General features: G+C 29.9%; 1 protein-coding gene across 1 annotated transcript; it reads right to left on the bottom strand.

The window, feature by feature from the left end:
* Positions 1-13,100: 13,100 nt before the first annotated feature.
* On the bottom strand, positions 13,101-17,323 carry LOC124946134 (protein ECERIFERUM 2). Its single transcript, XM_047486704.1, has 2 exons — positions 16,814-17,323; positions 13,101-14,057 (listed from the first exon to the last, which is right to left on the bottom strand). The coding sequence occupies exons 1-2, from the start codon at positions 17,261-17,263 to the stop codon at positions 13,212-13,214; spliced, it is 1,296 nt and encodes a 431-aa protein (XP_047342660.1). The 5' UTR covers positions 17,264-17,323; the 3' UTR covers positions 13,101-13,211.
* Between the last annotated feature and the right edge of the window lie 463 nt (positions 17,324-17,786).

The following is a 17,786-nucleotide window of genomic DNA, read 5'->3' as shown; positions in this document are numbered from 1 at the left end:
TTCTAGTTAACTATGTTAGTTTATCTACAAATATGTTAAACTATTTACAATTTTATTTTTTATTTATTTCATTTTCGAATCTCTCCCTTTTCGCGGTGTCCGTACTCCATATAAAGTCGCTCCATTCTTCTTCTCTCCCAATTGACTATCAAGTATGAAAACACCCATCCTCTCTTCTAGTCTAGCGGCAACAAGAGGTGGATATCCCCAGGCTTCCATGAGGTCCTGGGTTCGAGCCTGTCAGGCGGCAAGTTCTGCGCCTGGTTAAATGGATAAGTATGGATAAGTAGTCGCACGCGGCAAGTTCTGCGCCCGGTTAAATGGATAAGTATGGATAAGTAGTCGCACTCCATAGGAGCAGCGGAACCCAGCGTTCTAAAAAAAAAATATATGAAAACACCCTAGTTATGCTTCTTCACAAGGTGGGAAAGATGCATTATCTTCTTCACTCTCTGCATGTCAGAGACTCATAGAATTGTTTACTCTTGACTAATCGGTTGTACTAAACTCCTCCCGCCGTCAACAGAGTAACTTTTCTTCTTTTTTTCTTTTTTTTACCTACATTCTCGATTCTCTCTTCACTGACCTCATTACAAGGACTATGAGTATCTCAACTTAGCTTGTGGTTTCAGGGTGGCTCTTTTCGAGTTAAATAGTACAGAATAGGAAACCAAACCTGAGTTCCATATCAATCCTAAGATTATTAAAGAGAAATGTTAGACCTTGTAAAAGACATCGATGCTAGGCCGATCGAAAAAGTTGCAAGAAGAGGTGGCGAGAGGAGAGATGAAGGTGGCGGTGATAGAGTCAGATGGTAGAGATGAGTGTGGCGGTGATAAGGTCGAAGGGTAGCACTGGTAGCCTAGCTGCAAATGAAACAATTGAAGGAAAGAGAGATGAGTGAGGTGGGGTTGAAAAGTGAATGAAGATTAAAAAAATATATTAAATAATTAAATAAAATAAAAGTTAAATATTTAACAGACTTTATGCCATAAACGAAGAGTCTTAATTATAACAAAATATTATTATTACAGTTCTTTAAACACGAAAAAAATAGAAGAGTTTTAAATTTGACAAAATCTTTTCAAATAGAGTCCTAAATTTGTCATTTATTCTTTAATTATTTCTAATTAATTTAAAAATAAAGATTTTCTTTATAAATTATAATTTGATTATTTTCGAATCTTAAAGATTATTTAAATTGGATTAATAATTTATTATTATTATTATTATAGTTAATTTTAAATATCAAAATAAATTTTTGTATAAATATTTTGTTATAGATTTTTGGACACACAAACAAAGGTTGAAATTTCTTGAACCTTGATCTTTTTCAAGACAAGGGATTTCCAACTTCTAAAGTAGGTATAATGAAATATGATATCATTAAACCGGTAAGATTAATGTATGTTACATTACTTGATTTGATTAAGTGACTATTCATATAACTCGAGTTAATCTAAATGAACATATGTGTTGTTGTAAATGAGTTAATGATGCACTATATTACCCGCACGAGACCTCTTATTATAATTAATAATTTTGTGTCGGTGGTGCATCTCGTAGCGACTATTATGAATTATCCCTAAACTTAAGGTGTTCAAATAAATCATATGTGAATCATGTATACTTTTGATTATAAAGATCCATCTTGAGCTCAAAACATTCTTTCCCGAAGGTAATTCAGTTTCATCCCAAGTATAGTTTATACTTGTGCCACCAATTTTACCGTCAACTATTGTAACAAATTCTTAACTCTCCTTAACTTCTTTATGTTTTTGAATTATGTGATGTAGATCAATCTTTCTAATAAATTTTTGATATCTAATGGAAAAATGTCAAGTGAACACAAAGCTTGCATTGGATGAGCAATATCTTGATTGTTGTATTACTTCCAATTTTTCGAGCCAAATATTTGTTTAGTTCTTCTTCTTAGTGTAATGATATCCTCAAATGATTCTTTCACTTGATCCGTAACTTGGTGTTGATCTATAATAGGTTCACTTTCAGTCTCCCCTTTAGCTTGATTTAGAGACTCATCATTTTGATATGATTCCACTAAATCTTGATCATTTTGATCTCTCATTTCTAAATCAGTCTCCAGATTCTCATTTTGATTTGGTTGAGCACTAGTACTTTCTTGATTAGTCCTAATACTAATTGGCTGATATCAAAGACTCTCCATTCTATTTGATGTAGAGATGGAGAGATCCTTGATACTTTTTCACTCCATTTTGTCATAGTACATTTGATTCTCTATAAATTTCACATCTCTAGACACCAACAATTTATTGTTGACCAGATCATAACACTTAAACTCATTTTTCTTTGTTGAGTAGCCTAAGAAGATACTCTTTGTGCTTTTAGCATCCATCTTGGTTATTTGATCACCTAGTACCAAAACAAAGCACACACACCCAAAACTTTTAAATGATCAAGAGAGGTTTCATTTTGTTTAGTACCTCAAATGGAGATGTATCTCTCAATACTCTAATTAGAAATCTATTGATGAGATATCATGCAGTCATTACAGCATCTCCCTAGAATCTCTTTGGCACATGCGAGTGAAACATCATTGACCTTGCTACTTCCATAAGATGTCGATGTTTTCTTTCAACTCTATTTTGTTGAGACGTATAGGGACAACTCGTCTGATGTATAATTTCATGCTTTAGCTAGATGTTCTTTGAACTTATGGCTTGTGTATTCTCCACCATTGTCCAATCTTAGTACCTTAATTCTACCATTAAACTGAGAAGTAACATAGTTCTGAAGTTAAGAAAGCATCAAATACTTTATCTTTAGATGAAAGCAAGTTTAATCAAGTGTATTTGAATTTCTCATCTAATACTCTATCTAGATAGACAATGTGTGGTCCAAACATCAGAGTTTACTAAGTCAAAATATTTTTCATATATAATAGAAGACTTAGTGAAAACAGTTTTACAATGCTTCCATAAGATACAATCTTCACAACTAGTATTTTTAAACGAGATACTAAACAATTCAAGAGTTATAGAGTGTGGATGACCTAATCTAGAGTGCCACCAAGGCATTATTACCTAAGCATGAATTAAAAGATAAGGCTTGATTTCTTAATGAAAGATTCTCCAAATATATAAGTCTCCCTTAGTGCCTTCTTCTCCAAGAAACTTTCCGGTCTCAATATTCTACAACTTCACATAATTAAGACCAAATATAGTGTAACAATTCAAATTATTAGTGGCCTTTTGGCAGATAATAAATTATAAGTGAAAGTTGGAATATAAAAGGCAATAGATATTTTATCAAATAATTTTAGTTCTCCTACGTCTCTAACCGATATTTTATCCCCATTTATAATTATAAAATTTTTATTTGTAGGTTTAATATTAGTTAATAGATCTGATTGTTAATCATACGATGGGAAGTTGCAGAATCTATTACTAAGATTTTACTTGTTTTAAAGGCAAATAAGGTGGATACCGAATTGATTTATATTGGCGATTACTTTGAGGAGAGACTCCAGGTCTGATTTCCTCACTAGATCATCACGAGATGTTTCCATTGCCACTTCTTTCATTTTTTTAGATGAGATGGCTTGAGCTTTACTACTTCCAACCTCTTGAGAAATGTTTGCCCTTGGTAAGCTTGGTCTTAAGTGTGGATGGAATATGTAGCATTTTTTAACTAGGTGACTTTTTTCTTATAATGGGTGCACCATGGTGGCTTGTAGTGCTTGATAAAGTTCTTGCCTTGGTATCCATCTTTGTTGGTTGTTGGAGTCTCTAATTTTTTAGCCATTGGAAGATCTCCTGTGTTGTTAAACAAGTCGAATGATCCTTGCTCCTTTTGAATTTGTGAGCACATTTCATCGAAGCTTGGAAGTTTGTCTACCCTCAAGAGATGCTTAATGACATCATTAAATGAGGGGTTTAAGGTGAGAAGTCATTCAAATATTTTTTCTTGCTCATTTATTTCATTGATCATAGTTGAATCCATGGTGCTAGGTCTTAACATATCTAACTCGGCCGAAAGTGATCTAAATATGCCGAAATGCTCGGTGAATTCAATGTCTTCTTGACTGAGGTTTTTAATTGGTTTTCTTGACTTAAAATACTCTAGTGAGGTTTGAGATGTTGGCATAGATATTTTTTAGAGTTTTCAAAGATCCTTTTGTTGCTTCACAATAGGAATATGCCTCTAGAATAGACGCATCAAGGGAACTTTGAAGGAGATCGAGAACAACCATTTATATTTGGTGCCAACTTGATTTATTATTCCTTTTCTTTGATGGTAGAGTTAGAGTCTCCATTTATTTATGATGAGTTTTGGCGAAGGCTTGGTTCCTTCAACATGAATCCATAACCCTCGTCCACAAATTGTTGTTCTCATGATTCTACTCCATACGAGATAGTTTTCTCCTTTCAAATTACTAGAATCACAACTGATTCAGTGTTATACATGGCTTTAAATTGATTTTAGCTTCACCAAAATAGATATATCCACAATTCTATTCTTTTTCACAAATCAATAATCAATAATTTTGAGGACTAAGTCTCAGAGTGAAATAAGTCTAGTAAAGTAAAAGATTGAAGAACCTGGAGATTTTAAGATTTGAAATCAGAGTTCTTAGCGAAATAAGAACAAAAAAATAACCAAAGATTGAGAGAATATGGCCCCAAAGCTTAAATCATTTATGATTCTAGCTCTGTACCATGTAAGAATATGAGAAAGAGAAATTGCATTGGATGAATTATTGAGGTACTTATATGGAAACTAATATAATATAATAATAATATTATCACAATTTATAATATTTTTATAATATATTAAATATATATTATTTTATATTTGAAAAGAGCCTCCTTTTCACCCACGGTTGGATAAAGTCTGAAACCTTTTGATAAATATCTACAATTCTTTGGATAATTTCAGTATTGATAGAAGTTATTTAAAGTGGTCATTGAAGTGAATGTCATTCACATATAGTCGGCCCTATCTAAGAAAGTTGAAATAACAAAAGTTCGGTAAATGAAGTGTCAACTGTCATGCTCAAACTTTAATTTTAATGTTATGGAGTTGATTTTGTAGCAGTTGTTGACATTGAACTTGAAATTGATTTTTATTTTCCTAGAATTATTCTCTAAGCCACTTTTCAATCTTACCATGGTCGGGTTTTTTTCTTTGCTCTAATTCCTTTTACTCTCATAGAGGTACCATCACCAGAATCAAATGCAACGGTTGTTTGACTCAAACTGTTTTTTATAACTTATCATCCACGATCTTACATTGGCTCAACAAGCATTCTTTAACATCCCTATAAGTGACCTTTTATGCAGTATTCGTAATCAAATGCATAGACAAGCCACACAATTATTTGTATCACATATTTTGAAATACTTTTGGATTTAAAGTATTCACTATTTAATTTGTAACTCAAAAATATCCATTTTTTGTTATTGGAGTCCACATTCTTAATATCAACTCAGTAGAAATTTTCATGATGTTTATCATCGTGAATAACTTTAGATTATGAGAATATAAAATCTTACCAAATTCAAATTTCCGACCGCTACACTTTATTTTATCACAATTTTTTATCAACTGTAACTATATGATGGTATATCTTTTTGTGGGGAGTAATTTTATATTTTGTGTGTATCAATATCCTCAAAAATTTATACACCACATTCGTGAGACATAAACTATTATCATTTAAAATACTTGAATGTTTAGGAGTGTAAATATTACTTGCATTCGTTAAGACCTCAATCAGGCAAGACAAACTTGGAACACTAGTAACTGATTTAAAATTAGCTTTTAACTCCTCATATCTACGATCATTAAGGAGTCTTTGGAAGTGATTGAAAATTTTTAAGAACTTGTGTTTATAAGAGACATACATTTTCAAAATATTGTTCATGCTCTCAATTATTTGGGTTGTAGTCATATCTACACAAAATATATATCGTCCATATGCTAAATCCCACTTTTTCTTTATGAAAAATATAAACCTCACCTAATCATTATCTTGAAGTGCATTCTTTGTCAACATTAAATTTCAGCCTTCCAGATAACTTTTCTCTTCATCAAAATTATATATATATATATATATATATATATACACGAAGTAAAATCCTTGACAAACTCTTTGAACTCATGAAAAACTCCGCTTAAATGTATGGTTGTGCCAAATACATAGAGGATGATTTGTTTCAGGCCATTTGAACCTAAAGTATTTGTCATTGTCGCATCTTGATCAGTAAGAATAGTTGTCAATTTTTTGTAAAACATAGCACAAGTAAATATCTCAAACAATAATTCAAAAGTCAAAGTAGTTTCATCATATAAAAAAATGACACAAAAAATTATAGATTGCTTGTGATGATTAACACCCACAAATAATGCAATTGGACGACCTTTATTGTTCTTCCTATAGGTCGTGTCAAACAAAACAACATCTCTAAAGTGTTCGTAATTAGATCGCATCTTAGCATCAGCCCAAAAAATATTCGTTATTAATCATCAACATCAAGTTGAAGAGCATAAGAAAAATTGGGATCATCAAATTGCATTTTCTGTAAATATTTTAACACACCCCTTGTATCCCCAATCATACAATTTCTTGTTCTTTTAGATCACAAGTAGTTTTTGTAATATTCTGTAATGAAATCTAAAGTGTCCCTCCCACCTACTTGTTTGGCCATAAGAGCATGTAGTACATTTGGAGAGATTTTTACATCACGTGTCATATCAATTTGTAAATTTGCAAATGCACATATATTCATTTGACATCTATAAATGTGAGATTTCCTTGGACTTACAAATGATGATTATGTTCACTAAAAAAGTCCACTACTTTAAACATTCCATTGTCTCCCTTCTTTATCTTCATTTTAGTCTCACAACCCAACATTATTTTAGGACGATTATATTTGACATAAACAACTCTTTTGTATTTTCCCTTTTGACCTTGTGCACCATAACCAAAATCTCTTTCAAGTATTGAACCTGATTTATTATTGGGAAGAATGCCAATTTTACACACAAAGTTGTAAGAAGGTGTCAAATTTACTTATTAAGTATCAAAATTCCATTTATATGTATGAACTTGTCAAAAAGTGTCAAATATATTTAAAATAACAGAAATGTTAAACGGTGTTATATCCATATATTTTTTATTTTTTTAAATTGACATTACTTTAATTATTTTTTATTCAAACAAAACATTAAACTTTTTCTTATTTATTTTCTATTTTTTACCCTCACAACTTACCATTTTCTTTAAATATTTCTCTCTTCATTTCTCCATCTATGGGTAATTTTATTATTAATAATAATATTTAATTGATTAATTATAAAAATTATTCTAAAAAGTAACGAGTTATTAAGACTTCGCCATAGCACTGACAATTTAGGATTCAGCCAACAAAGACTTCACCACAACATTGACAATTTAGGATTCGATCAATGAATGTTTCAACCAATGATGATGATAGTGTAAGGTTTAACTGAGAAAGACTTGGATTTGGGGGTTACGTCTGGGAGCTGATAAAGTTTAACAGGGTGAGTATTATGAAAACTAAAATTAAAACAAGTCGGTTAAGGGAGATTTTACCTTGATTCGGCATTGTCCGCTAATGGCGACAATGATTTAGGGTTCGACTAATGAAGATTTTGGCCACAACATTTATGATTTAGGAATCGGCCAACAAAACTTCCACCAACGATGATGACTATTTAAAGTTCAGTTAGGAAGCACTTGGAGGTTAGAAGAAGGTAAAAATCCAAAAGAACTTGAGTTAATCAAAGAGAGAAAAGTTAGAAAAAAAAATGGAGAGTTGTGGAGGGATGAGAGAGAAAGTAAAAATAAGTTTTGTTTAAATTAAAAAATAATGGAAAAATAATTAAAGTAATGTCAATTTAAAAAAATAAAAAATATGTGGATATTACATGTGGCAAAAATTTTAACACCGCTTAACATTTCTGTTATTTTAAATATATTTGACACTTTTTGACAAGTTCATACATATAAATAGAATTTTGATACTTAATAAGTAAATTTGACACCTTCCTACAACTTGGTGTGTAAAATTGACATTATTCCCATTTATTATTATATTTTGAATTGCGCCTTATACAAAATCTTTTTTTTAGCATATACTAAATATAATTCATAGACATCTTTTTTTTCTTCTCAAACTCCCTACCCATATGTGGAATAAATTCTTCTGAAATTCATAGGGTAGTACTCTCCAAATTTTGACCATTTTGATCAAAATTTAATTGACGAAGGCACTCGTAGATTCACTCTCAATTTTTTATCAAGAAAAAAATTATTGGTGAACATGAAAATAAAATGAAGATTCATGTGAAGTGAATCCACCAACCGTGTGATAGTAATTGTATTTTATTTTAAAATTATTAATTATAGTAATTGAATATTTTAATACAAAATATTATGTTTTTATTGTTAAATAAAAAATAATTAATATTATTATAAATATATATATATTATTTTGAAAAAAAAAATGATAAATAAAAACGCGCTTCACATTTGGGGCGCTTCACATGAGAGCATACAACAACGACATGTGAAGTGTGCATCACGTTAGAGTGTATTGTACGCTCTCATGTAAAGAGTGCTTCATAAGGTTGCTCTACAACAACAACATTTGAAGCACACTTCACATTAGAGCGTGCAATAGTCATTTGAAGTGTTTCACATTAGAGCGTACTATACGTTCTCATGTGAAGTGCGTTTCACATAGATGCTCTATAACAATGACATATGAAGCGATTTTCTATACATTATTGACATGTGAAGCGCGCATCACATTAGAACGTACATCAGCCATGTGAAATAAAGATTGTGTGAACTTCCATGTGAAGCGTGCTTATCATGTACTACTGAAATACTAGAAAACATAATCAGTTTACAGCAACCATCATTATGATACAGTGAAGTGATTATTTAGGGTTTCACGGGTAAATCAGGAAAAGAGATGAGAAAAGAGAAGAGACTGATACCAAGAAGAAGATGAGAAGAATATTGTTGAGATAATGTTCTTCAATTCCAAATTACGTAAGTAATTATTTAGAATATTTATATCTTTTATCTGGAAGGTCTGAATATTCTAACAGAATTCTGTTAGATGAAAATGCCTAATAACTTGACTGAAACATAACAAACATAAATGATTTATTTAATAATTTGTATAACAGCTATTCTAATCTTAACAACTCTTCAATTTCTAGATGGATTCTTCTCCTCCATAGGATCAGTCTTTGGATTTATTATTTTTGTCAGTATCATGAGTCACTCCTCCAACGTTTCAACGACCTCTGCAAAATCGAACCGAACGCCTTCTCTTCTGGCTTCAATCGATCAGCAAGTTGGGATATCGTAAACTTAGAGCCATTTCATCTTCCCATGTATTATCATCGTTACTTTGATTCGCCATTTATCTAGCATCTGTTTAGTTGGTTTTTTGTCTGCTCTAGTTTGTCGTTCTTCCAAAATCATTTCAGGAATCAGGTCACAAGATTTGGAATTTCTTCAATTGACGTTGGTGTACCGCTATTTTGCTTAAGTTGTGAAATATGGAAGACATTGTGGATTCGAGCATCGGATGGTAACTCTTAACGATAAGTGACTTCTCCTATTTTTTCCAATACTTAGTATGGCCCAAAGAACTTGGCTTGCAACTTGTGATGATTTTCCCGAATTGATAATTGACGGTAGAGTTGTAGTTTTACTAACAGCTAATCCTTAATTTGAAACGAGGCTTCAGTTCGATATTTATCGTGTTGTTGTTTCATTCAACTTTGGGCTCTAAGCAAGTGAAATTTCAGCAATTATAGGCTACTTCCCGACAACCAACTTCTCTTCTTTCCTTAGATTTCCATTGATGAAGGTATACACTGGATGTGCATCCTCATTTTCTTTTAATTCATTTATAAGTTTCACCATATTAGGGTCTGTAGCCCAAACATCATTAAGATGTTTTAATATTGGTGAGTGATAGAGCGAGAACCCGACACAATACATTGTTCGTTCTCTCTATGATAGGGCATTAGCAACGATATTCTCTTTTCCTTTATGGTACTAAACTGTGAAGTCGTATCCCACTAGTTTGTAGCATTTTTTCATGGGCTGGCGTTTGAACTCTCTAATCCAAAAGGTGTTTCAAAGATTCATGATCTGTTTTAACTATAAATAGTTAATATCGTAGGTTAGGTCGTCACTTTTCCACGGCAAATGTCAATGCCTCGTTCGTAGGTGAATACAGGTTTGTTAGCAGATTAAAGTGTTCGGCTAATATATGCATTTGGTCGATTATTTTGGATTAGAACCGCGCCAATTCTCACATTGTTTGCATCCGTTTCCACCACAAATGACTAGTTAAAGTCATGTAAGGCTAAAATAAGGGGGTGTCGATAAAGCTCGTTTCAACTGATTGAAAGCCAAATTGGAATCTTTAGACTAGTGAAACTTACCCCTTTTAATAATTCTATCATTGGTTTAGCAATCATACCATAGCCCTTAATAAATCTTCGGTAATATCCCGTCAACCCTAAAAACCCTCAAAGTTGTTTGATCGAATTGGATATTGGCCAAGAACTCATGGCCTCCAGTTTGTGGGGATCTGATGCTACATCTTTGTAGTTAATTATATGACCCCATGTATGTGATCTATAGACAACCAAATTCATATTTTCCTTTATTAACAAATAAAGTGTTTATTCGTAGAACTTCTAGGACCATTCGAAGGTGCTGAAGATGATCCTTCCAAGACTTGCTATAAATCATAATATCATCAATGAAAATCAGAACAAATTTCCTCAAATACGACTTGAAGATCAAGTTTATCAGACTTTGAAAAGTTCAAGTTGCGTTGGTTAGCCCTAAAGGCATAACAAGAAACTCATATAGTCCTTCATGCGTTCGAAATGTCGTTTTATGATAATTAGTTGGTTTCATTCTTATTTGATGATATCCAGCTTAGAGATCCTATTTGGAGAAGATCTTTGACCCGTGGAGTTCTTTAAGAAGTTCATCAATCACCAGTATTGAAAATTTATCTTTAACGGTTTTTGTATTCAACTTCTGGTAATTGATACATAGTTTCTAGGTTAAATCTTTCTTTCTCACTATGACCACTAGAGTTGCAAATGCGTTGTGACTTGGTTGAATAACGCTCTTTTGTAACATTTTCTCTACCATCTTTTCAATTTCTAATTTTTGTAGGGCATGATACATGTAGGGTCTTAAATAGATAGGCATCGTTCCTTCTTTCAAGGGAATATGGTGATCATGCCCTCTTGGTGGTGGTAATTCCTTCGGCTCCTATAATAGATCTTCAAATTGTTTTAGAATCTGTTCAAGCTCTTCACTAGTGTTATGTGGCTCTTGTTCTATAAGTACAAAGAAGTGTCCTTGATGTTCCCCACGGTTTTGTAGTTGAACCAAGACCGCTTGCCCTCCTATCATCAAGAGCTTGAAAAGTTGATAACCCTTCATAATATTAATCTGCATCTGGTCTGTTAGGAAATGAGTCAACAAAAGTAGGGGGTTGATCAAGTATTGTTAACCGCGAAAATCACCGTTCGATATTAACTCTGTTAGTAGTTAATATATGTTTCTATTCTTCACAAGTCTTCACAAACTCTTAAACAAAGTCAAGTATGGAACTGTTTATTTAGTTCAATTTCCAGGTGGATTCTTCTCCTCCACAAGATCAGTCTTCAGATTTATCATTTTTGTCTGTATCATATTATCAATTTGAAATACTAAAAACATGGTATTAATGAAATACGTTATATCCCATCAATATCGTTGTTGTTGTTTGTTTCCTAAATATTAACGAAATAGAACATTTCACGCGAACAAAACAGAACCTTTCACATAGTCATATTATTTTCCAAACCTTTCGTTTCGTACAAATAATGTTCAAAACGTACCATTTGTGTGCACTACGAAGTTTTTTTCTGGCAAGGATTCGTAAAGTTTCGCAAACTTCTGGAAAAAAAATCATGAAATAGGGCTGCAAATCATGAATAATCTAGAGAGAAAATCGTAATCGTAATCAAATAGTGAAATTGGAAGAGTTCTGGACTCATGTGGAATAAGGATTATGATAGATGAATTGACGGAGCGGGAAAACATTTAGTCAAAAATGAGTCGAGCTTTTATTCAGTTTTTTTTCCTTTTTTATAATAACTCAATTAAAATGAAGCAAAACAATATCGTTTTGATGTCGTAACAGGACCGATAAATTTCGCCACAGAAGATTCAGACTCGGTGAATGTTACCACTCATGCAATTGCCCCTCGGCAACAATACTAATACTAAGGTCATGTGACAACATAAACTAAATTTCATTTTATATTGTCCTATATTTTTATATTATATACTAATTACAAAATTATAATATATATATATATATTATATATATTTTTGACTTGTTTGGAAAGACTTATGAGTGTGGAAGTTAAGTCTAAATATAATGTTTAAATGTGTTGAATTACGTTGTTGGTATGGATGATGCAGTTGAATCGATATAAATAAAGATATGTTTACTCATATATTTTAATATCTAAAACTGATGCAAATACATTTATAATGAATTGTGGTTTAATTTTAAGTTTGTATATATTATTTTAATATATATTTGACAATTTTTATATATTAATTTTAATATTTATTCATAATAAAAGTTATTTTTTTATCATATTCTAATAATATATCATCAAATCTTTAAAATGTGTTTTTACTAATAATGTTTTATCAATTTATAAAATAAAATAATTTAATATCATAAACATCTTCTTTTAAGAAACATCAAAACTCAAATATTCACATTAGTTAAGAATATGAGAATATGAGAAAAAATAAAAACAGAGATATGAGAATATGAGAAAAAAAAAAAGTTAAAAATAAAATTTTAAATATTTATAAAAAAAAATTGTTAAGAGATGGTACATTTCACTTGGTTATACAGAGATATAATTAGTTTCTACATGTGATGATCAGTACATTTCCAAATTTGAAAAAAAAAAACATTTTTATTAAATTTTAAATTAAATAATAATATTATATACAACTTTATTCATTATTTTTAAAACTGTTTTTTATCAATTATTTGATAATTTTAGTGCATTGAATATTTTCCATACCAAATACAATAATAACCATACCTTATAACAAAAATCAATTATATGTTTGATCAAGATGAAAAAACCTCCATTTCATTCTTCACTTCAATCTTCAATTCTTTGATTTCATTAATCGGAAGAGTAACCGTAACTGTTCTTCCATAAAAACCGTCTTCTTCAAATCCCGAAGGTAACACCAACACCGCCCCACAGTCACCGATTCCAGCCACCATATAATTTGTAAACACGGATTTTTCCTCGTTCATTTGTAATCCATATAAATCGATATCCTCCGCATCTACGAATGTCAAGTACGATCCTCCGTACACGACAAAGTCCGAATCCTCCCCTCCAATATTATTGTAAATTGTACCACTTTCGTCTATTACTTCTTTACAAATCAAATTCGCTAACCGTTCTAGATCACATTTCGCAATGGAGAAATCAGCCTCGACAGTACCAATTCTTACGTGTGTATTACTCGGCAACTCGTTTTCTCCTCGGCCGAAGTACTTCTCATGTGAAACTATTAAAATCTTATGATCATTATCGTTCCTTAACTTAGACAAATGTTTCCACATGAATGCTGCCAAGACATGGAAAGGTCGGAGTTTGTCCAAAACAAGATGTTGTAAACCGGCTATTTGCTTAGGTGTGAAGTGAAAAGTGTGAGTACCCATTTCGGAATTGGTTGGAACTAGCCAATAGTCTCCCACTGATGTAATTGTTTTAAAGGAAATGTGCGATGTTTCTCCGACGATCGGATTAACCGGAGAAGGTGAGATTTTGGGGGGATGGAATTGACCCGCCACTAGAGTGGCCCAAACATTGATGAATTCGGAAGCCGAAAATAGGTCTCCAAGAATGTGAGCCCAACTCAATCCTATCGATAATCCTCCGCATTTGAACCAAGTAAACTGAAATATTAATTCAATTGATTATATAATTTTAAAATAATTAATAGTGTAGATTCATAACTCAGTGATAAAAAAAAGATAAACTAAATTAAGAGTTTGAGTTTTTATACAATAACTATTTTTTAAAAAAAAAAAATTAAACACTTTTTTAATCTACAAAAATAGAAAAGACAGAGCAATGCTAATAGCTTATCAAATTAGGTCATGCACATGGTGCAAGATCGTCAAATACATAAATTATTAAACTATTTAGATTTTTGATAATTATCTTTAATTAACTTATTTTTATAATAATTAGTGGAAATTCAAGTCCTCTTCTAACGTAATAACAATTATATATCAGGATCTTTTCGTAACTTTATTATTATTATTATTTTGACAAAAATAATTATATTTATTCATTTCATATTAATATCTCCCACTTTAATTACAACGTTTTTCGAGTTTTTATCAATATTTATTATCTTTAATAAGTTTATTTACTCTTTTTATTAAATATCCTGTACATAATGGTACACATATAAATTTAGTGTGAAATAATTAATTTTAGTTTATTAAGTAATTAAATGACTCATCAAACATAAATGAAAATAGTCAAAATTTCAAATTCTTATCGAAAATAAACTAATTAAAATATATAAATATATATATTAAAAATATTATATCAAAGATGATGTGAATAGTAGGAATAAAATGATTCAACTTGTGGAATTCTTTCCAAGAGCTTGTTTGATTTAGGGTTTCTTCAGAATTTTGATGTGTTTTATTTGATTTTGTTAAATTAAAATTTAATATAAAATAACTAAAAATATTTTAATTATAAATAAATTAAGAAATTTGATAACTAAAATTATAAAAATATTTAAAAAAATAATTCTTTAAAAAAAAACCCAATAAAGAGGAAACAAGCATGTGAAACAGTGGTTACTAGTTACATTATTATATAATAATATTAATTTCCTGCTAAGTTAGATAGCAGTCACATTTCATTAATTAATGCTGCTATAATAATAATAGCTTGTTCCATTTTGTATTCTCTCATTTTTTTTAATGGTTTTTTTTATTATATATATATATATATATATATATATATATATATTTATTTGAATTATTTATTTTCATAAATTTTAAATAAAAAATTATAATAATTAAACAATTAAAATCTAAATAACATATTTTTATTTTTTAAACCTAAATGATAATAAATAACGTATTTGTGCATTGATATTAAGGACTTGTTTTATCTATCCATTTTAAACAAAATGTATTTTTTTTAGCTTATATGATTATTTTCATTTTTATATTAGTTATGATGAATAACAATATATTAATATGTTAGTTAATAATCTAATGGAAATAGTTAAAAGTATTTAATAAGAATAAATTATTTTAACTAACATGACCTTGGAACTCAAAATATATAATTTTATATTATTTCAATTAATATTTAATTTTAAAAAATAAATCTCAAGATGAATAGTTAATTAATTAATGGCGAAAATATAAAAAGAGCTATCAATAAATATGACTATTTTTTTTAAAAAAAAAATAGCTTACCTAGGTAGTGAGATGACAATAAGGCGGGGACCACCCTAATTCCCGATATAAATTTTTCTCGGACCACCAAACATTCAAATTGTTTTTTTTATATAAATAATAATTTTTAACACTTATTTTAAATAGTACAAGAAAAAGAAATTTACTTATAATCTTCTTAGAAAAGAAATCTATGGGGAAGATAAAAGAAGAGGTGAAATATTTGAGAGAAGTAGAATTTTGTTTTTCTTTTCATAATGATGCTCTTGCTAGTTAGATTGATTTATTAGTTTAAGTTGTTTAAATTTTTACTTTCTTATCTTAAAATTTATAATACAAATATTTATACATATTATAATAATATAAAATATATAAATATACTGTGACAATATAATATTATCGGAACGAACACTAAGCAGGGCAAAGAATTATCCTCTCGTCCCGCTTATTGGTCAATGTATTTCAGGTTTTTTCCAATTTTCGATCAAAGTGAAAAAAATTCGCATCAATTAGTTCGGATAGGCTCGATTATGAACTTTGCAATTTTTAATTGTAATCCCTATTAAAAAATTAAAATTTATGAGTTAATGTCCTCTTGTCACTCGGGTATAAATCTTTATTTTACTATTTTATTAATTATATTATTTAAATTATTATTATATTTTTATTTTAAAACATGTATCTTTTATTAAATATCAAAAAAAATTATTTTTTTTTATTTTTTTATATTTTAAAAATAAAAATGGACAAATAAAACCGAAATATTATGACCGTCAAATTTTTACCTGACACAAAAACACGACTAGAACACGAAAAAATGAAATTATGGTTATGTATTTTTGGGTTTGAATCGAAATCAAGTCTACTCGTAAAACCTGGTCAATAAACGAGTTAAAATCGGATCTACCTAAGTAGTTGACGGTCAACCCGTTTTACAATTTTTTTTTTGTTGAGGTTTATTTTAGGTTTCCTATAAACATATTTATAATTTAGTTAAATTTATGTTTTATATTAATGTCATTTTAATTTAAAATAAGTTATATTAAATTAAATCAGGTTTAGTCCTAATTGAGTCACATAAAGTTGATGTTAAAGATTTTGAGTTGGATTACTAAATAGCTAAATGTAGTTAGGTTAATGTTAGTATAGTTAAACCCGCTAACATGTCAACCCAAATTGAAACCCTAATAAATATGAATGGATAAAGTTAATGATTAAACCTGAATGTAAACGAGTGGTGAAAATCCAAGATCAGGTCCAAGAACTTGTCTATAACCAAGCTGATCATTAATTAACTGATCATCCTTTGCCATCAACAACCACTCATCAACAGTTATCCGGCAATCAGCCTCCACAGTACGTACGCCGCCGTCGTTACACTTAATGACAAGACCACCTTCTCCGACGTCTCTCCGGCGAATCCTGCCGGAAACAGGGTAATAAAGGTCGAGACACATGAACAATGATTTTTTAATCTCGTTTATATCCAATCCTTGAACTGCTTCTTTTTTGAAAATATAAAGGCCTCTTATATAATGAAGCTTCATTGCTTTATCCATGGCTGTCAGCTCATGAACTTTGTTTTCTCCGGACACTTTTGATGGCACAACCGAAGATAGTTTGATGTTATGAATCAAGTCTCTGTTTTGATTAGTACCCATTGAACCCATTACAGAGATTGATCAGAATACAGAAGAAATTTTAATGAAATATGGATTTAGAGAGAAGAATTTGGCATCCTAAATTAATTTGCAGATGTAGGTGGGGTGAGGGTGGGGTGGGGTTTGTATTATATATTTAATATTTTGTAAATGTTATAAATAATAAATTGAAAAAAGAGGATGCAAATTGTCTAACTATGAATAATAATTTCACAATGAATTACTTTTGATTTATATATATATATATATATATATATATATATATATATATATATATTTAAAAAATGTCTATAAGAGCTTGTTTGATGTTGATTTTTTTTGTTCTACAAAAACATATTTCTATAAGTATATATTAAGTACATACTTTTATTTTGTTTAGTAATAATATTATAAAAAAAATTAAATAAGGGATAATTTAATATTTTATTTAAAAAATATAAATATTTATTTAATTAAAAAAAGACGTGATAATTAAATTTTAGGTGAAATTTCATAAAATATAGAAAAAAAAACTCCGAAACAGTTATATGTC

This window comes from Impatiens glandulifera, chromosome 1, assembly GCF_907164915.1.
Source record: "Impatiens glandulifera chromosome 1, dImpGla2.1, whole genome shotgun sequence".
Classification (NCBI taxonomy): Eukaryota; Viridiplantae; Streptophyta; class Magnoliopsida; order Ericales; family Balsaminaceae; genus Impatiens; species Impatiens glandulifera.
Note: the sequence above shows the minus strand (reverse complement) of the source record. Positions and strands in the feature narration are given on the sequence as shown.

What these genes read in the sequence shown, in the direction of transcription:
- LOC124946134 (XM_047486704.1), bottom strand. Translation starts at nt 17,263, where the DNA reads ATGGGTTCAATGGGTACTAATCAAAACAGAGACTTGATTCATAACATC. An exon ending in CACCACTCGTTTACATTCAG is followed by an intron (nt 14,058 to 16,813) that starts GTTTAATCATTA and finishes TTAATATTTCAG; the next exon opens with TTTACTTGGTTCAAATGCGG.